Source organism: Strix uralensis, chromosome 3 (genome assembly GCF_047716275.1).
Source record: "Strix uralensis isolate ZFMK-TIS-50842 chromosome 3, bStrUra1, whole genome shotgun sequence".
Taxonomy (NCBI): Eukaryota; Metazoa; Chordata; class Aves; order Strigiformes; family Strigidae; genus Strix; species Strix uralensis.
Window position 1 is genome coordinate 110,884,709 of NC_133974.1, and position 22,002 is coordinate 110,906,710.

The 22,002-nt window shown below is 44.6% G+C and overlaps 1 protein-coding gene across 1 annotated transcript; it reads left to right on the forward strand.

The window, feature by feature from the left end:
• The first annotated feature begins 1,685 nt into the window (after positions 1-1,685).
• PCARE (photoreceptor cilium actin regulator) lies at positions 1,686-12,638 on the forward strand. The gene is made up of 2 exons (XM_074863904.1): positions 1,686-5,705; positions 9,915-12,638. The coding sequence occupies exons 1-2, from the start codon at positions 1,933-1,935 to the stop codon at positions 10,042-10,044; spliced, it is 3,903 nt and encodes a 1,300-aa protein (XP_074720005.1). The 5' UTR covers positions 1,686-1,932; the 3' UTR covers positions 10,045-12,638.
• The last annotated feature ends 9,364 nt before the right edge of the window (positions 12,639-22,002 follow it).

The following is a 22,002-nucleotide window of genomic DNA, read 5'->3' on the forward strand; positions in this document are numbered from 1 at the left end:
CAAGACACCTAAGCAGCCAGAGCATGAGCTACATGACTTGCAAGAAGCAGAGCCAGGAAATAATTACCTGATGCTTTCCAGAAAAGCACTGAGGGAAATGATTAGGCCATCATGTATATTAAGTACAATTTATGTGTTCCAGAAAAATTACTTTGGAGAAAGCGCATAGAGTTTTACAATTTTTCCTGGGAATCACCCAGGACAATGCCTTGTCCCCTGTAAAACAAGGTAATTTTGCTGCCCCTGTTGAACAGAAAAAGATATTTGAACAATAATGCTACAGAGAATAATGACTTTCCATGCAGATGTTCAGCTATTGCAGTGCAGCACCAAGGAATGAAGCATGCGAGCAGTTCTTTAAAGTCTGAGAATGTTTTATAGGCTTGGCACCGTGTAAAGATTTTTGGGAATCAGACGAGATACCTGTGACCACACAGTTAGAGATCACATTGCTAGAGAGAAGCAGTAGGCTTCTAGCCAGCGTTAGAGTTGGCCACCACTGTCTGTAACCTTTGCGACACTGAGAAATGGCCACCTTCAGTAGAAAACCTGCATCTGGAAAATAAAAGATTAATCCATTTAGGCCAGTCTGAGTAATAAAGAGGGAAATTGGACGTGACTGGTATTATCACCCTCATCCACATATCACCCTTCATAAATAAACACTTGGAAAAGATAAATATCTTCGTCCAATTCCCACTTTGGCTTCTTTAATCTCTCTTTCAGAGTGGTCTTATTCTGTCCTGACCTCACAAATGATTCAAAAAACAGTTTGTTGGTTTGTAGGCTTTGTTTTTTTCTTTTCAGAAATGGCTCTATATTTTTAATTTATTAGCTTTTTTTCTTAGAGTTTTAACCCGTAAAGTCTTGCAGTTAAGAGAACTAAGTCCTGGCCAATGAAAATAACGGTAAGCAATAATAATAACCATAAGCAAGTCACTTTTGTGACTTCAAATTTTATCCCAGGGCATCCAGAGGAAGGAAAAAAATTAATTTTTTTTTTTTAATCTGAAATTCTACAGTTTAGATCCACTAGATGCAGACACCATCTTAACATACGCGATACTTATTCTACAGATACTGTTATTGTGCAGTTTGAATTTTCAGGTTAGGAAGCTATGTAGAAGAGAAAAAAATACTTTCCAAGAATGATCACCTGAGAGGAAGAAAAATCAAAATCTTGTTTGGAAGTCTTAGAATGAAAAAGTAAACAGCTTGTTACTTGCAAGTAGGGGAGAATTTTGAAGACCCTTAAAGCAGAAGTCTAGCAGACATCTCTTAACCCATTTGATTTCGTGTCTTGTATTCTCCAGTGGGTATGTACTCAGTCAAGGTCACCTTTCTTTTGGTGAAGGAGTATCTAGTGGCATTTACGTGACTGTTCAAATAGCTTCACTTCAAAAAGGCTTCAAATTACAGTCTCTTCCTTGGATCTCTGCATTGAATTGTATGTTATGTTTTTGCAACAAGGGAAAAAAGAAGGGACAGGTACCAAGTCCTTTTGCCTCCCAGTATAATGCAGCAAAAAAATCTGCCTTTATAAATACAACACGGGTGCTGACTGGCTGGTGCCTGCTTACCCTAATGAGCTTAAAATCTTACTTGTAATGGACATCTGTCAAGACAGAAGTGAGGCACGCAAGTCCTCTTAATCCATTAGCTCTAAATCCAGCAGAGCTTTCACACTCATTTTTTGAATCAAAGAAGAAAACCTGAGTCAGAATGGACAATGGAACTTCAAGAGCAGATCCTAGGCAGTAAGCACGTGAGATTGAGATAAACAACAATGAAAACTGACAGCAAAGCTGGGACTGTGATGGAAAACTCATGAGAAAGAGGCCAGTCTGCAGTTCGGGATGAAACAGTGAGTTCGATTCTTTGTTGTGTTTTCCCTAGTTCATCTGGATTTTTAATCAAAAAGACAGAGAAAAGATGGGCTGCACACCTTCTCGCAGTGAGATTGCTAACATTATTGCAAGAAGTAATCTTAAGGCTTTGAATATACCCAAAAGTATTTTGCGTATTGATCCAGGAGATAAAGGAATCCCTCTGCTGGTTAAAGGTACATCTTGCTACAATCTGGATGAATTCCACCAATATGGAATCCAGAGGAAAGACTACACGAGAGAAAAGGAGGATAAACTATCAGAGCAGGATAAAAATTATAATTTGCAGTTATCTTCCAAGGCTCATTCAGATCCCCAGATTTCCAGGGAAGACAAGAAAATTGAGAGGACAGCCACAGATGCTGAAGTTGTTATGTCCAAACTGATTGAGTCTCAAAAACACATCACTGAGGCCATACAGATCAGAAAGCAAAGCTCCTGTGAATCAGAAGCATCAGCTTTCATTTGGGATGACAAGAATGAAAGCAATGCAAAGCAAATCCCAAAGAAAGGAAAGAAGAAAAAAGGTCATAAACTGGCAAAGCAAGGTCGACCTGGCAAAATTAAAGAAAAGTCCATTTTGGCCCTGTGCGAGACAGAGAAAAAGGTAGATTTCCCAGAACTGCTTGTTAAGGCTCATCAGAGCGCGTACGCCTACTTAAATCCTAACCTCTCCAAGTATGAAACTATACTTCACATGGCCAACCAGGCTACCCAAACTCAGCTCTTCCTACAGCAGATGGTAAGCTTTCTGATGCTTCGCTTTGATGAAATCAACCAGCTCTTGGAAGAAGTTGCCAATGATGGGGAAAATCTTCTCAAAGATGTAGGTGGGAATCTGGCATGGCCAGCAGAAAAAGGCAATTTGAAGGAGCACCCTGATCTTCTGCAACAACTACTGCAGTACACAGTCAATAAAATGCAGTCACTGAGTGGGACACTGGCCTTCCTCACATCCAACGCCCTGAAGGAAACATGCAGCTACCTGCAGTCTGCTGCAAGCAGCTTGGAAGGAAAACTGAAAGCAAAGCAAAGCTTTGATGAGCGCCTGCTACGGACAGTAAGGCTGCTGGAAGCCTCGATGGTGGGATCCTCTCAGTCCCGCAGTGATGACAGGACTCTCTATTCTGAGGACAGTGGCATTGGTGTGGACAATGAATCCCTCAAAGAGTTCAGTGCTCTCAGCCAGCATGGAGGACAAGCATGTGACTCCTGTGCATATGGACATCTGTCCCAAAAGCACACCAGAACAGTGGGGCACGTGCATGATGGGGCAGTGTCACCAGGGACAGCCGCATCCCATGACTATGCACTTGAAAGGAATTCTAATGATATATTTTATTCATCCATGCGGAGTAAGGAAGCAACTTCTTGTCAGGGTGGAGCACCAGAAGGCATTTCTACCATGCCCCAACATGCAAGCTTGAGCAAAAGCCATTCCTGTAATTCGTTCCAGTCTGACTCCACTCAGGAAGGTGAACACTTCAAACTCTGTGAATCAACAGATTTTCCTTCTGATGATGATGATGACGACGATGAAGAGAGTACCCTGGGGGAGGATGATGACAACACAAGTTTATCAGAAATGGGGAAGGATACTCTGCCGAGGAGGCCCCTGTCTTCGCCTGCAGTCGCTGATAACACACAAAGGCAGTTCATCAAGAGGACTGAGAATGCAGAGACAGAGGAAATTATTCTGAAGATGAAAGATGCCATCAGTGAAAAAATCAAGTTTGTCCCAGCTAAATCTGGACGTAAAGAATGGATAGAGGATGAGAGCGGAAGAGCAGTCCTAACAACAAGGCCCAGTACAGCGACGGGCAGCCAGAAAACCTTCAGGAAACAACGACGGTCCAGGTCAGAGGAGTCCCTCAGAAGCCAGGCAGAGGACCCGACCCTCCTAGAGCTTCAGAGAACTCAAAAAGAGCTAAGCAAAAGGCTGGAAACGTTTTGTGGAAAGAAGGATACAGATAACAAACCAGAGACTCGGAAATCAAGAACAGCACCTTACTTGCAGGATAAGCAAATTATATCTAGGTCCTCTAGCAAACTGAAGGTGTGCCTCTCAAAAAATTTCAGCATCCTGCCTAACCAGGATAAAGTCCCTTTGTTTATGGTTGATCAAAATCCTGCCCATCAGCTGGATGAAAAAAGAGGCTGGAAACCTTTCAGAGCTACTATGCCCCCCCAGGAGACATCAGAAGGCAAAGAAAAGGAGCCTCCTGGAGCACAAACGCTCAGTAGCAATAGCTGTGTCCCCCGACAGTCTGTCAAAAAGCTTATTGAAACATTCAGTCCTACTGACGATCTTGTAAAAGCTGCACCTTTAAGATCTTTAGGACCAATAAAGTGCATCAGAAAATTTGGACTTCCAGTCATCCCACCCACCATTCCCTTTCAGAGAGGCCTGGCACCTTTAAATCTTAAGCATCGTATTTCACCAGTAGAAGGCACAAACACTTCAAACACCAGTGGAGTTTCTTCTAACTTTCCAAATGCCTTTCCTCCTGCACTGGCTGCAGAACTAAGCAAGAAGGACACAAAGGAAGAGACTGATGAAGACATTGATAACCTGCCACCACCACCACCTGAAATGTTAATGGACACTTCTTTTGACTTAACTGAGCCTGAAGAAACTGCAAGAATAGAAGGGAACTCTTCAGAAGATGCCAAAAAGCCCACCAAAACAGAATTTCATGCTACTAAGAAATCACGAGTTTCCCCAAAAATGAAAGCCTCCCTTCAGTCCATTGACCTACTGCCAAGTAAAAATATCAGTGGCCCCAGTGTGATGGCTAGTAAAGGTCTAAGGAATACTGCAGCAGGGGACGAGAAACTGCAGAGGTACTCTCTGGAGCTGAACCCTACCAACGTGCACATCCCTAGCCAGGAGGAGATATTGGCAACCCAGAGAAAAGAGGCTGCGGATTTGTACAAGCAAACCCATAAAATTATTCCTCTTCAAAATCCCAGTGGAGTTTCAAAACGACAGAGCAACAGCTCAGAGAGCAAAGAGCCGAATTCACAAGCGACTTCAGTGCAATACCAGAAGCACGGTTCTCCTGATTCGCTCAGGAGAAATGAAAAAGGCTCATCATTTGCCAGGAGGGTCTCCCCAACGAGAACTCCTCCTTCTTCTCCACCAACTGAGAAACGGCTTTTCAGCCCCCCAGCACACCACAGACGCTCTCTGAAGGCTTTTAGCAACCCGCAAACAAGCTCACCCACCATGCAGAGGAAACCCAGTCCTCCCTCTAGCCCCAGGGTTCCCAGCCCACCCTTGCAGAAGAAGCTGTCCTCTCCACCACCCCAGCGAAAACCACTCAGCCCTCCCGCAGGGCACAAGCAAAGCTCGCCAACGCCACACCAGCTGCTGGGCTCCCCAGCCTACCGCCGAGATGCAAGCCCCCCTCCATTCCCCACCACCCCCTCCCCACCAACCTCCCCATCCCGCTCTTACAAGGGGCCAAGAGCTGGGCTGGATGCTGGGGACGAGCACCAGCTCTCATCCTCCAAGAGGGGCAGCAACGCCTGTTCGATATTTTGCCTGGCCACCTCTTCCTTATTCGAAGCCAGACCTCCTCTGGTACCCACCAAACCCACTGTGGAGCTGACCAGCCAGCCTGAAGCTTCATCGCTTTCCCAAAAGAGTAGTCTGCTTTTCCGGCAGCCTGGAGACCGGATCAGAAAGCTGTCCCTGAGTGCCACCAGTCCTCAGCCATTTGTGAAGAGAAGTTTCTCTGACCGCCGACCAGGGGTCCAGTTTCGTCTTCCAGCTCCCGTAACATCTGGCAGCGAACCCATGCTTAACCAAGCAAGGTAAGAAACTTCCCACTTTAGACCAAGAAAGCAGAAGTATAGCACTGCATTGGCTTTCTAAACGCCTGAGGGGAAATTAATGTTGTTAAGGGCTTTCCCAGAAAAGTTCCCTGTTCATGTGCAGAACAGATGGCTGGGCAAAGATAACATTGCAGTTGGACTAGCTGATCGTTGTAGGTCCCTTCCAACTGAAATATTCTATTCTATTGTCTGGCCCAGATTTCAGTAGACTACCAGTCTGAATAAAGGGAAGAGTTAACTTTCCATGGCTTGCTCTAGCCTTACACTTACACATCTGCTGTGACAGTCACCCCAGGGAAAATTCAGTTTTGGTTTCATGGCATAGAACTCCACTTATTTGTGTGGGGGCTAAGGACATCCACATTCAATTTTTAAAAGCTCTGAACTAACCCTCAGGCTATAAACATCTTTCAATAACCATGAGAAGGTGGGCTTGGACAAAGAGACAGGGTATTGTTCCTAACATCAGCCTCTAAGACAGTAAACTGTTCAGCTGAAATCTGTATTAGAATGTTTCAAATCAGCTGGCAAGAATGGGGGACAGATAATGTGTAGTCAAGGATCTATATGGATCCTTATAGCTTGAAATTTTGAGCTTCTCGTGTGGGCTTTTAGATCTAGGTACTGATTGCAAGTCTGATGGGTCCAAAGCCCAAGCCCAGTTTTTGAAGTGGAAAACCCCCCATAGGTACTGGAGATTCATTGTACAGACAATGAAGGAACAGACTTCAGCCCCGTTGTGGCCCTAAAGAGGGCTGGTGGGTTAAGAAAATGTCTTTAAGAGAAAAACTGCCTAGTCAAAGTGGGTCCCACCAACCCTACTAGCACTGAATATACTAGTGTGTGAGGGCAGGCTGGGGGTTGGGGGGGGTGGGCTTGAGTATGAGAGGAGCATTTAGGAGAGGGGTTTGTGGGAAGAGGAGGCACAGTGCTTGCCGTGGGCCAGATCAAATGTTTCTGGGCTGGACGTTCCCCACCCCTGCTTTAAGCATTCACAGACCCCACTGTGATGACACCGCGGCCCCCCAGGGGTCTGCAGACCGCAGGTGGAGAACCACTGCTTTAAGCTACACAAGAAGATTAAGACCCTTCTCAGGTAACCTTTCCTCATGAGAGGAGTATTTTTACTCTTGCCACAGAACAGCTGAAATCACATGAGTCACCTCCATGAGTAGGGATTGCAAGACCAACCCTAACAGGAGATAAAATTGCACGTGTAAGTGCACGAGCACTCAGAGAGTTGCAAGTACAGGGACAGTCATGGATACTGAACTCAGGTGTCCAGGCATTCCCTCCCCGAAGACAGAATAAGGGCTAAGTTTCCCACACTGACAGTAGAGGAACATGCTGAACAAAATCTGCAAAAAGCCCTGGGAAATGCACTGTTTTGCATTCCCAGTTGTAATATTACATTATATTCTGACATTTGAAGATTTCCTAAAAGTTCTGTACGTTGTTGCTGGGTTTTCTGTTGTTATGTACTGTGTGAAGTCAGCTTTTTCTACTCCAGTGCCCGCTAGCAGAAACAAGTGTTTTCAAAAGAGGCTTTATGTCGAACCTTGCAAGACAAAAGCCCTGGCGGTTTTATGGATCAGTTTTAAAAACAGTCTATTATAAATTGTTAGCTACTTTATGCTTCAATGGGGTGTATTATCTTTCTATTCTAGTCTGTCAGAGCATAGAAAGTAATATAAAAAACCACTGTAAATAAAATCATCTCTTTCATGAAAAAAATTACATATCCGAGTGTTATGATATACAGCAATTTGGAAGAACAAAATATATCCTGAGCCAAATTCAGCTTACCATTTATATGAATGGACATCAAAAGTAGTCCTACTGAGTTAGTCCTAATTTATATCAATATAAGCAAAAGGGAAATTTAGCCCATTAATTACCACATGCACTGATTTAAGATGCAATACACTACTGTGTGTTTTCTTACACTTCAAATACAAATACCACAGCAAACGTGCCAACGGGCAGAGAAGGACCACTTTAGGAATCAGCATGTGGCAAAAGCTCTGAGAGCCCCTCACATCACTGCTGGTTGTCTCCTCCCGCTGAGGACCAGAACGGTTGCCACAGCTGTGGGCACCACATCCCCATGCACAGGTGCTGACCCCTGCTCTTATAGCAGATGCCATAGCAGACAAACCACCACACTCTGATCCATCTTAGTCCTTCAAGTTCATTAAGCATCCAGGGCTTTCTCTACTTTGAAATTCATTCAGATGACAGAGGGAAATTTCAAAAGGTCTCCCTAAACCAGATGCTGTACACCTAAACCTCCTCATTCAGGCCATGTTTGCATCTGCTCTCAAAATCACAAGCTATTCCCACCCAGCTGTCAGTCTCCTTTCCTTCACTCCTTCCCTTGCTCTACCTCTCCTCTCCAAATATTACAATGCCTTTCTTTTTGTCTGTGTGGAGGTTTTGTGTGTTATTAGGAGCTTCAAGCACTAGTTGCAGAAGGGAGGGGAGACACAGTCAAACCTGCAAGAGCATCGCTCTTTTATAGGTAAAACATTTTGAAAATCAGTGAGTTAGCCCGTTTCCCCCATGCTCCCAAACTCTGGGATATATCCCTCCACTTTTTCCATGCCTGGTTAGAACATCCATTCACTGAGAAGTAGACTGCTAAAGATAATCTGGCAGGAGCTTGTACAAGCAGCATGTTCCTCATCAGGCAGCTGAGTCCCCTCTCCCACCCACCCCATTTTAGCAGAAACACCAAAAAAAAAAAAAAAAAAAGAGGCAACTTCCATCTCATTTTGCTGGCTAGCATTGCCAGGCATTAAATGTCAGTGCTGTGTGCAGGTCTGTGTGTCTCCTGCACACTCACGGCCCCTCTAGAAGGCAAAAAGCGCTCCTTTCCCAAGCACATCTCCTGCCCATCCCATGCTCTAAGGAATATCAGGACTTAAAACATCGTTAGCCCTAACTAGGGCTGGAGCCAGAGCTTTTGTGTTTAGTCTTAGGATACCGGACAAGAGTTTCAGGTTCAGGTTTCAGTGCTCACGTCACTACAACTGGTTCCATTTGGACAGCCTGGGGATGGATAGACTGAGCTAACTTTGCTGGTTTCTAAGCTTGGTCATTTGACAGCCATCGGCAGTTATTGGCATCTTACCAAGGCATAACATGTACGATTGCTCTGCTTGTAGAAATCCTGTTAATCTGTAATAGGATTTCTGTGTATGCAGTTAAACGAAATAATATTTCATTGAGACTGCTAATCTCCCAAGAGGTAGAGCAGAGATAGAAGATTAAATGCTATTGCCATTAACATACTGTTCAAGGAGGGCCTGAGAATGGGTTGGGTTGACTGAATTGGGCCCAAAGGAAGCAGCCCAAGTGAGACCTTCTGCAATTAGGGGATATTTGAATCTGGATTAGTTTCATGACTGATCATGTATCACAAACCTCTTCTTTCAGCAGTTCAAACCATTAAAGTCCTAGCAGTCAGAATAGGAACATAACAGCTTGTCTGTAGTGGAAAGCTAATTCAGTTTAGCAGTTTATGTACTTAAAATAAAGTAACGATTCCCAGATAACTCTAGAATATTTCCCCATGTTGAGCTTAAGCCGCTTTAATTAGTTACAGCAACACAGGGTGCATTTCAGCACGAAGGCCCATGATGTGAGATATTCATGACTGGCTCCACTGCTATAATCAATCCTGATTCATAAAGTCCCTGTGCCCCTAGAGATTGCCACTGCAACCTCAGGAACACCATTTACACTTTCTGTGTCTCAGTTGTCCTGTCTCCAGAGTGGCAGATTTATACCACCAGAATATCCATCCCACAGTCATGTTGGTGTACTCAGAAATCACTGTAACCAAGCTAAGCAGATGCATAACAGAGGTAAGACTTTTCCTCCAGTGGAGTCTGGAACAAGGCTTTTCACTCAAACCTGTCTCAGTCTGCAAGCAAACCCAGATTCACACTGATCCCCTGTTGAACATACAAAATGTTTGCTTCCCAAGAGAGTTTTGGAGGGAGACAATACAATGCATTTGGCATCACAAGAATAAAATCTGGATGGTGCAGATAAAGAGCATGTATGTATACAGGAGGAGACTGTGCAGCATTTGTGCTTTGTGGGTTAACGTGGTCTTAGCAACGCTGTTTTAAAAAGTCACAATTCATTAGCCTCTTAACTTAAGCATCTTTCCTTCTGCAGCTTGGAGGAGAGCCCTAGAAAAGCAGGCGACTCTTGGAACAGCCCTTGCGGTCCTGAAATCAAAGAGTCCAACAGATCCACTTCCCAGCCCGAGCTCTACATTGTGGGCCAGGGGCTGCAGAGGGACTGACAGCAGAAGCACCTGCGAAGACAAAGGCACGAGCAAGGCCAGGGGCGCCGAGGGAGGAAGCAGCCTTACCCAAGCTCCCAAAATGTGGCTTCATTTTTTCTCTCAAGAAAAAAAATATGATGGCGTTGCATCTAAAAACCCAAACTGGCCCCAGCAACCCAGTATCAGCAGAGTGGTAGCCAGCTCCTTCTTCTGTGGATTGCATTTCACGGTTTAACTCAAAGATCTACACTGAGCAAAAGAAACACTTTGCAGCTGGGCTAGTTTGAGGCAGAGCGGTTTGATAAAGACAGGACCTGAAGCCAAGTCCTTTGTTTCACTGTTTAGATAAAGGAGTTCAAAAACTATCAGAAATTATCATTATTCGACATGTTATTTATTCAGGAGGTATCACAGTTTCAGTTTTGTCAAACAGGGCTGTTGTGGCATTTACAGGGGGAAGGTAAAATCCTGAATCAATTTTTATTGCAAAAACATCAATGGCTTCAGCAAAGTCACGTCTTTACACTAGGTATTTATCAGCATGCAGAGAGAGAATAAGGTCAAATACAAGTTAAAACAAAATAACCCCTTTTAAAAGAACAAAATTAGGGATCTTACTCCCTCAAAAAGGCTTTGATCTTCTAAATCACCTTTGATTATCACATAATCTCATCACCTCTAGTTTCCATGGTACAAGGCTTAATCCTGATTAGAGTAGTTTTGTAATAGCCCAATCAAACAACATTATAAATCCTGAGGCACCTAAGGACGAGTATCTTTTTTTTTTTTTTCGTAAAAGAAGAGAACACTACTATAGAGAATCCTGTTCTCCCTGAAACAGGTTTATCGTCTTTCTGATTTATGCAGTTTGAGGGGATTTATTGTAATTTCACTGAAGAGTCTAGACAGATTGTTGTAATAAAAACACAAGTTATTTACAGTTGATTAATCCTAGGCTTTTACAGCACCCATTGGAATACAGGTTCAGAATTTACTGGATCTTGCTCACCTAACTAATTTATCATCACAATTAAGATGCAACTTTTAATTAATGTAATTTTAAATAATCTAATTTGACATGTTTTCGTATGCAACTTTAGTACAGAACAAGATCCAGAAAAAAAGCCATTTGCAGTCCTATTTTGATAGGAAAAGTTTAAAATTTTTCTACGGTTTTATGATGGTGGTATCTGGGCACTTCATCTTCACACAGGATTTTTAACCCTTCCTGCCCACCTTCACACTGGGGGAACTGAGGCTTGTCTTATGCTGCACAAGGGACCCCTTTGGATACTGAGCTCCCCAAGTTTTAGTCTAGTGCCTTAATCACAACCTTCCTTCAATAAGTTCAGTGCCATTTTATGCCACAGACACAAGGAAACCTTAATTGTTATGTTTAAGGTGGGTGTTTGAATATAAGAAAGTATCTTGCAGTGAACAGATGCTCTGGATTGCCAGGGGTTTGTGAGCTTGAGGTGACAAAGCAGCCATAGCCATAGTGAACAGCCAGGAGATGTCAACAGATCCACCTTGTCATAACAGAGGCAGATGCACCACCCCCTATCCATCAAGTTGGAAAATCACCAGGGAGATACTGCAAAGATCATCAGCAGGATAACCTCAGCAGGTCAGTCTTCCCCCTTGTCAGAAGTGTAGTTCTCTCCCAACTGCATAAAAACACAAATACATTTTTGCATGCATTTTGGGTGTGTCTGTTCTGCTGGCAGTAACCATCCAGAATAGAAACAAACCAGAACCACGACAGCAGAAAACCAGCATTGTGCATGCCTAAATGTAGTTTTGAGGATGAGAATGTAACAGAGTGGGAGGACAGCTTCTGCTCAGCTACTACAATCATTTTATCTCTTTATGATTTCATGCTGAAATTCCCCAGCATCCATGATGGGTGATAAGACAAAGTATTTATTTATATCCCCCAAGCAACAAATTGTGTGGTGCAAGAGCTGCAGCAGCACATGGAGCAACACTTCACTTCAGCAATCAAGCTGGAAACCTCCTCACACATGTGCTAGTCGGACATGGATTCAGCCAAAGCATCTTTCCTCAAAAACCAGGCTCCCCTGAAGATGTGGTACATGAGCTGGCATCCTATCACAGCATCTCTCCCAGCTTTGTCTAAGGCTGTGGTTGTCAGGAGGCTCATTGCAAACACAACCCCACCTGAACACTGCCGCTGCTGGAGGATTCTGATGCTGTGCTAAGGATGCTGCAGCAAACTAACCATCGTATTCAAGAAACAGCTTCTCCAGGAGTGACCTACATGTTTGTAACATGAACTCATGATTGCGTATAGCTAACGGATTCTCTTCAGTACAGTTAATGTACAGGACTCTTACAAATTGAAGGTAAACCCTTTATTTGCATTGCAAGCATGAGATTAAGAGTAACTATAGTATGCAGAAAATGATAGTTTGGCTCACCACTTTTTTTAAAAAAATACTTTTTTTTTTTTTTACATTACAGGTTTTTTGGACAATGCTTCCATTTTTCATGAATACAACATTTATGGAATACAATTGTTTTATAAGACCATACCGAACTTTAAGATTTATTTTTTACTGATGTAAATAAATCAGAGTTTTTATATGCAAGGTATGAGTTTGATCTCTCTTACATTCTGTATGCAACCAGCTTAAATCTTAGCCCATGTTATACTCTTGATTACTTCCTTAGTGCTCTGTGCTATAAAACGTCCCTTTGCTTCCTTCTTCTCCACCCCAGCACAAGCTTGTCTTGTTTTGTGTTTTACTGGTACATCAGTTAATTTAGGTTGCATTTCCATTAAGCAAATATGTCTTTTTTTAGGCCACAAGATGCAGCGTGGACACTCACAGACCAGAGTGTAGGTCAGCTGTGCTTCCACCCCTCCCCTGCCGCAATTTAAGCTTGAACTACCTGGCAATTTTGTGCTCAGTTCAGTAGGTCTTCTAGGTACAACCACGGCTAACTCGAGCACAGGGTAGTGGTTTTGACCTAAGGGTTAAAATGAGAGTGCACCCACTGCAGCAGAGTCTCATTGCAGAGGGGTTGAGCACAGAGTGAAGCAGTATCTGTTTTCCAGCCAGGGCTTCATAGCTGCAAAAGCAGCAACTAAGAGCAGCTCCGTGATGCACTTTATCTGCAGACCTTTAACAAGCTGGCAGCTGACCGTGCTTCCAGTGACACTGCTCAAATCTCAAACCTTTAAGGGACTTGTCATTTCATACCCTCGGCATCTGAAGATGACTAGAACACCAAAGCACTGTACACACTCCAGTTGCTTTATCTGACTTCAAGAACTACCTCGAATATTAGCAATATGGGTGAGAATGCTATGCAGATTATCAACAAAAACAGGGTATTACAGTGTTTGCACTGACACACCTCTTAACATCCAAGGCATTTCATAATCATTTATGAAGTTTTATCATTAAGAGGAATATTCTGAGAAGTTATCCCCTTTGCTATAGGAAGGAAAGAACAGAGATAAAGTAAACTGTCTTACTCTCACGTCTCACCAGTAAGGAACTGCCAACATCCCCTGAAGAGAAATCTTTCTAGATGAGCAAATCATTAATCCTTCCACATCAAATATACTCTGTGCCGCCATGACTACAACATGTAGAGATGTATGTTGCAGGTATGAACTTCAAACTGAGATTTTGATCTTCCTGGGCAAGATCCTGAAGGTTTCATAATGCTTACAGTATGGCTTAGGGGCTCACTTCCATGTTGTCCTCAGGCAAAGGTGAAGGTTAATGCAAACTCACAACTCTATATTGGCTCATCTGAAAATTGGGGGCAAAGATCCCACGTTTGCATGTCTTGCCCACTGCCCTTTTTAGATGAATAATGAAAATATTAATGTCAAAAAAAGATGTGCAGATACAGACAGTAAATACTCAGCAGGACAAGGTGATCAAAACCCAGGACTACGTCATCCATCTGATCCCATTTCTGTTCACCTCACATATGCCCACCCTGCATCTATCCTGTTCCACCACTGCTAGCACAAAATTATCTACAGCCCTCACCACCCCTAATTGCTCTCCACTTTAATGACATTCTGAATTTCAAAATCTGTCCTCTTACCTCTCCTCATCATATTCTTTCCTCTTTCTTTACTAATATACAACCCTGTGACTGCATTAAGTAACCCTGTGAGGATTTCTGAAGTTAGACTCTATAGAGCACACCCTTTATCAAGGTTATTTTAAAGGAGAAAGGGGCGATAAGCCTATCTTACTCAATATGAATCCCTCCTGCTTTAATAAAGTTTTCCTTGAGGCATAGATGAGTTGATTATATAGCAATTAAAGAGAAACTGAAAGCTTTCAATGTTACAGGCTGCCCTTCATTTATTATTATTACTACTACTGAACCACTGGGTCTTTAATACACAAATGAACCAAAGCTGAAGCCTAAGGATGCTAACAAAGACCTGTCCTTCCCCAGAGCAGAAACTGTAAAGCTGTGAACAAAACTTTCCCAGCATTCCAGCAGACACACAAAGGTATGTAGCAAGGCTGAGATGACTCTACAGATAAAACCTAAACCAACAAATTCACCAGTTGCTTAGCTTTTAAATATGACTCTAAGTAGTCCATCTAATGGGGCAATTTCCAGCTTGCAGCTTTATCCGTTCTTATAACTAATATCAGTTTAATATCTCTTGCATCCAAACTGGAAATTAAACCTGCCAGTACAATACAATGGCTTTAATTTTTTATTCTTTAAATGTTTTCCTCCACTTTGAAGCTTTGTGTCTCTATGCTTGTAAATATAGTTAACATGGACAGTCAGGGCACAAGGCAATGCATCTTTCTGGACATTTTTGAATATTGAGGTTTTTATCAATGACCCGATATCCAGGCAGATCCTTTCATCTTTATATTTCAAAGAAAACATATGCATATACATACATGCATTAATTAGCATAAGAGACCTGGCATACAAGTAGGTTTCCATAGCAGTTTTTCATGTGGATAAGCCAGGGAACAGAGAGCATCAGGGATGCCCTGCTGTCACACAGTGCTCTGCAGTTCAGCAGCTAGTAAGACACAGGACTCCTGGTAAGCAGTTACCTAATTCTGAGTCTTAGACAAATATCATATCAGTCCACATAGCATATTAACAACAGCAGGTAACAGGGTACCTCTAAGATGCAAAATAAAGACATAATCTAGAAAACACCATGGACAATTAAAAATAAATACAATGCTACATTCTTTGTGTTGAAAAACTCAGTACTTCAGAACTATTTCACAGAATCACAGAATCGTCTAGGTTGGAAAGGACCTTGAAGATCATCTAGTCCAACCGTTAACCTAGCACTGACAGATCCCAACTACACCATATCCCTAAGCGGGATGGGGACTCCACCACCTCCCTGGGCAGCCCATTCCAAAGCCTGACTACCCGTTCTGTAAAGAAATGCTTCCTAATATCCAGTCTAAACCTTCCCTGGCACAACTTGAGGCCATTACCTCTTGTCCTATAGCTTGTTACTTGGCTAAAGAGACTCATCCCCAGCTCTCTGCAACCTCCTTTCAGGTAGTTGTAGAGGGCGATGAGGTCTCCTCTCAGCCTCCTCTTCTCCAGACTAAACACCCCCAGTTCCCTCAGCCGCTCCTCGTACGACATGTGCTCCAGACCCTTCACCAGCTTTGTTGCCCTTCTCTGGACACGCTCGAGTAATTCAATGTCCTTTTTGTAGTGAGGGGCCCAAAACTGAACACAGTCATCGAGGTGCGGCCTTACCAGTGCCGAGTACAGGGGCAAGATCCCTTCCCTGTCCCTGCTGGCCACGCTATTTCTGACACAAGCCAGGATGCCATTGGCCTTCTTGGCCACCTGGGCACACTGCTGGCTCATGTTCAGCCGGCTGTCAATCAACACCCCCAGGTCCCTCTCTGACTGGCAGCTCTCCAGCCACTCCTCCCCAAGCCTGTAGCGCTGCTGGGGGTTGCTGTGGCCAAAGTGCGGCACCCGGCATTTGGCCTTATTAGAACTCATCCAGTTGGCCTCAGCCCATCGCTCCAGCCTGTCCAGGTCTCTCTGCAGAGCCTCCCTACCCTCGAGCATATCAACACTCCCACCCAACTTGGTGTCATCTGCAAACTTACTGAGGGTGCACTTGATCCCCTCGTCTAGATCATCAATAAAGATGTTAAACAGGAGTGGCCCCAAAACCAAGCCCTGGGGGACACCACTCGTGACCGGCCGCCAACTGGATTTAACTCCGTTCACCACAACTCTTTGGGCCCGGCCATCCACCCAGTTTTTTACCCAGCAAAGCGTGTGCCCATCCAAGCCATGAGCAGCCAGTTTTGCCAGGAGAATGCTGTGGGAAATGGTGTCAAAGGCCTTACTAAAGGCAAGGTAGACAACATCCACAGCCTTTCCCTCATCCAATAAGCAGGTCACCCTGTCGTAGAAGGAGATCAGGTTTGTCAAGCAGGACCTGCCTTTCATAAGCCCATGCTGACTGGGCCTGATCATCTGGTTGTCCCGCATGTGTTGTGTGATGGTACTCTGGATGAGCTGCTCCATCAGCTTCCCGGGCACCGACGTCAAGCTGACAGGCCTGTAATTTCCTGGATCATCCTTCCGACCCTTCTTATATATGGGCGTCACATTGGCCAGTTTCCAATCTGTCGGGACCTCCCCGGTCAGCCAGGACTGCTGGTAAATGATGGAAAGCGGCTTGGCGAGCACCCCAGCCAGCTCCTTCAGCACCCTCGGGTGTATCTCATCCTGTCCCCTAGACTGGTGTGTGTCTATGTGATGCAGTAGGTCACTGACTATCTTCTCCTGGAATGTGGGGGGGCGTTCTCCCAGTCTGTCTTCTGGCTGAGGAGGCTGGATTCCCTCAGTACAACTAGTCTTGCTATTAAAGACTGAGGCAAAGAAGGCATTAAGCACCTCAGCCTTTTCCTCGACACTTGTTACCATGTTTCCACCTGTGTCTAGCAGGGGATGGATACTCTCCCTGGTCTTTCTTTTGCTGCTCACATACTTATAGAAACATTTCTTGTTATCCTTGATTGCTGAAGCCAGATTAATTTCCAGCTGGGCTTTAGACCTCCTGATTTCTGCCCTGCATAGCCTCACAATATCTTTGTAATCACTGTGAGTGGCTAGTCCCTTCTTCCAAAGGAGGTAAACTTTCCTTTTCTCCCTGAGTTCCAGCCAAAGCTCCCTGTTCAGCCAGGGTGGTCTTCTCTGTCGCTGGTTTCTCTTACAGCACCTGGGGACTGCCTGTTCCTGAGCCATTAACACTTCCTTCTTAAGGAGTGCCCAGCCTTCCTGGACCCCTATACCCTTCAGGATCGTCTCCCAAGGTATCCTTTCAAGCAGGTGCCTAAACAAGACAAAGTCAGCCCTTTGGAAGTCCAGGATGTCAGTTCTGCTTAGCCCTCTCCTGGCCCCTCTAACAATAGAGAACTCTATTATTTCATGATCGCTGTACCCTAGTCGTCCTCCGACCGCCACATCATCCACCAGTCCTTCTCTGTTCACAAAGAGGAGATTCAGCACGACGCCTTATCTGGTTGGTTCTCTCACCAGTTGCGTCAGGAAGTTGTCTCCCACACATTCCAGGAATCTCCAGGACTGGTCCCGCTCTGCTGTGTTGTATTTCCATCAGATGTCTGGGAAGTTAAAGTCTCCCACAAGAACAAGGGCAAGCGATCGTGAGATTTCTCCTAAGTGCCTACAGAATATTCCATCCACCTCTCTGTCCTGGTTGGGTGGCCTATAGTAGATTCCTACTACAACATCAGCCCTGTTGGCCTTCCCCCTGATTCTAACACAAAGACACTCTACCCTGTCTTCGCTACACTTGTGCTCAAAGCAATTGTAACAGTCCCTAACATACAGCGCCACCCCACCACCTCTCCTTCCTTGTCTGTCCCTCCTAAAGAGCTTGTAGCCATCAACAGGCACACTCCAGTCATGGGAGACATCCCACCATGTTTCTGTAATAGCCACAACATGATATTTTTCCTGTTTCATCATGGCTTCAAGCTCCTCCTCTTTGTGACCCATGCTGTGTGCATTGGTATACATGCACTTCAGATGGGCAGGTGTTTTGTCCCCTTCCCCCTTCAAATCTAGTTTAAAGCTCTGTCAATGAGCCCAGCTAACTCCTGCCCCAAGATCCTCTTCCCCCTCTGGGACAGGTGCATTCCATCTAATGCCAAAAGGTCTGGTGCCCTGTATACCAACCCATGACTGAAAAATCCGAAGCCCTGACAGTAACACCAGTCTTGGATCCTCAAGTTCTCCGGTATTCTTCTTCATCCATCCCCTCAACTGAAGGGATGGAGGAGAACACAATTTGTGCCCCCGACCCCTTAATCAGTTTCCCCAAGGACCTGAAATCTCTCTTCATTGCTCTAGGACTTCTCCTTGTAATGTCGTCACTACCGACCTGAAAAACCAGGAGAGGGTAGTAGTCCTTGGGTCTCACTAGAGCGGGGAGTTTTGCCTTGAGGTCCTTGACGCGGGCCCCAGGGAGGCAGCAGACTTCCCTATGAAACGGGTCTGGTCTGCATATGGGGCCTTCGGTACCCCTCAGAATGGAGTCACCCACTGCAATGACTCTTCTGGGGTTCTTTTTAGAACTGGTTTTAATACCTGGCCCAGAACAACCCTGCCTTGGTGGACCTTGGTCTTCCTCCTTGTTTGTCTCATTCCCTTCCTCCTTCATTCAAAGGTTCCAGGGCCCCGAATCTATTGTGAAGGGACACCATGGAGGGTGAGGGAGGTCAGGAGAGGATTTTCCTGCCTCCGTGAGCAGGGAGCTGTTTCCAGCCTCCCCCATCTCTTAGGTCCCCTCCTTCTGCCTGGTAGCAAGAGGATGAGGGATCGCCTGCCTCATTTGGAGCCTCCATTTGCTCCTGTTGCTTCATGGGTTCCAAGGTGCTACTCCACCAATCAACTTCCCTTTCACACTCCCTAATACTTCTTAATCTTGTGACCTCTTCTTTGAGCTCTGCCACCAGGCTGAGCAGGTCATCCAGCTGATCGCAGCGCACACACGTGCTGTCACTGCTGCCCTCTGACAGGATTGACAGGCTCAGGCACTCCCTGCAGCCCGGGACCTGGACCTCTGCATGTTTGCATGGCAGCTCCGTCTGGGTCACCGCGTTCTTTCTGGTGGTGGTTTTGACGCGAGTGGAGACCATGGTTCAGTCTACTCGTGGAGGACGGTAAGATGAAACTAGCTCAGATAAGTTATTTATCCTACCAATAGCCAAGAGAGGGAGAAAGCATGTACTGCGTGTCTGAGCTCTGCTAGCCCAGGCAAGTCAACAATTTCCCACTTCCAGGCCCACAGAGTTCTCTTGATAACAAAATAGCTAGATTAATCTTTTCTGCAGGAAAAAAAAAAAAAAAAAAAGCCACTGGAAACACCACAGCGCAAGCAGTGCAGCAAGCATTTAGATGCTTGGTGTATTCCCAGTTTCCCTTGCCCGACCAATGGCTCTGCAGTCTGCTTACTACCAACACACATTGAAGCTTGTTGTAACCTCTTCAGAGGTTGTTTACAAACCAGCAAAAACAGAAAGGTACTTCTTTAAATAAACAGTGTACTAATAACATTATAAGTCCTTTGATAGGTTTAATTTAGACTCCTTGCAGCAAAAATGAGACGAGGACTTGTGTGAGCTTCTCTGTCCTTTGGATGATGCTTCCCAGGGGACTGATATGCTCCAGAAGTACAAAGCAGCAGCACTGGGGCTGACCACCTCGCCCACCCATTTCCGGATGACAAGCCAATCCTGCAAAAAGGTAAGCAGAAAGCTAGCACAGGGCCCAATGGATCCAGTTATCTCAAGTTTTCTATCTCAAATTTTCTTATCCTCTTAAATTTGCATAAAACTGAGCCAAGACCCAATCTATAGCTAAATTTAGTTTTGTAAGCCAAGCATTTACCAGTACTCTGAAGCATCATCAGGAGGACCATGCATCATCCACGTTTGTTTACTACCACATTTGAAAACTAAGAAATATTTCTGGTATGAAAGAGCAATGAATTTAAGGAGAGGAAAAAAGTGCCACTCTTCAAACAGTGGGTGTGCAGATAGGTGTAAAGTTTCACTGCCTTTACTGTGGGTTAAAAAGAACTGAGAGAATATTGGGGCAGGAAATGGGGCTAAACAGTTTCTATCCCTAATTTTGTCTCCAAGGAAAACCCAAAGGGACACATTCACTGTGCTGGCAATGGCAATCCTATAAGCTCATGGACTGTTCTTCCCTGCGACATGCTGCCCTGCCTGGGCTTTACTAGGGCAGGATTAGATCCATAGCTAAGCAAACACACACAGCCACATAAAATAGATTTTTTCCTTCAGAAAACCAAATTAACACATCACACATGCATTTTCTTTTGTAACATCAGAAACTGGCAACCATGCAGAATTTGCTGTCAAAATGTTACAGTTTGCACTGGGCTGTGAAGTGTTTTTCCCTAAGGCAGAGGAATAATGGCAGACACAAATTAAAACGTAAGCTTAAAAGATTCAAATGATTATGAAATGAAACTGTTAAATACTTTCTTAAAAGGCAGCATTGTCGATGATCACGCAGTCCACCAAGAGTTGAAGCTGAACCCAGAAGTGCTTGTTCCAGCTACACAGGAATTCATTACGTTGGCAAGCGCTGACCCACGGCAATAAATTACCACATTTCTCTGGGCTGAATGGCACCCAGGCTGGCATATAAATAGATTAGAGAAACCCTTCTCACCTGTTATTGGCCTCACGGTCAACTCGTCCTTCTGCAAACAAGTTACAAACAACACTACTTGACTGCTGTCCTGGGTAAATAGATATATATCTATATGTCTTTTCAAAAGCAGTGCATCTTTTCCCAGTGAAATACGTTTCCTCTTCTTACATGAAAAATTGTGATTGAAGACGGCTATGTGCCAGAAATTACTGAGATTGCAAATGTGCAAAGCTTTGGGATTTGGGCCAAGTTTTCTTTGTTCAGGTCTATTGTGAGCACAGAATACATCTAGTTAGGAAACTTTATTCTATACAGGACCTTTTGGGTACATCGTCCCCCAAACATGTAAATAAATGGCACCATTGTAATGCCAAATAATCAATAGCAGCAGCAGATGACACAAAGAAACCACAGCAAAAGACAAAGAGGAGGAGAGGGCCAGTGAGGCAAGGATATGGTGGGACAGATTTATTCCTTATTGGAATTGCATTGAGGAAGATTTTAGGCCAACATTTACTGGGACAAGAGCAATCTGTAAGTTTGAAAAAAAAAAAAAGCTTCCTACAGGTGTAAAATGTGAACTACTATCAGCCCCAGGCAGGACCAGAATTGGGACATGCTGTTACCATGACCTTCGAATGGAGCATTAATTGCAGGATCACTGGAGAATGGAACAGCAGTACCTGCAGCAGCTGCCAGACTGTGTAGTGGGAGCCCACAGCTGCAGAGGCCCAGCCTCCAAGGGCACCCACCAGAGCCATCGGGCTGGTTTAGCCAGAGGACGGCTGTTCCCTGGGGAAACAGGAGCATGTTTTGTTTGCACTGGGCGATACTGAAAATAAAAAACTGCAGAATAATACAGCAGTCAAAGCAATAGAAATCCTAGTACTGTCACAATCATATCCACAGCCATTTTCATTACTCGAAATAACAAGTACTACTATTTGCACTGACAGAAATGTGTCAACAGCGAGCAGTTTTACAGCCTAATATATTATACATACTGACAGTATACACAGAGGAGGACTATTGTGTAGAGGAAGTGTCTCCGTGCATAGACGTGTGTGTATAGATGTGCACGCGTCTGTAGAGAAGCTGGAGCAGCAGGAGTTGAATCACAAGGGACGTGAAACTTCAGGCTGTGCCTGAGAGCTTGGGCTTAACTGCAGTGCTGGCCACTGGGCACATACGTCCTTTCCAGGACCCAGCAGCAGGCAGTGACAGACCTGTGCATCCTGC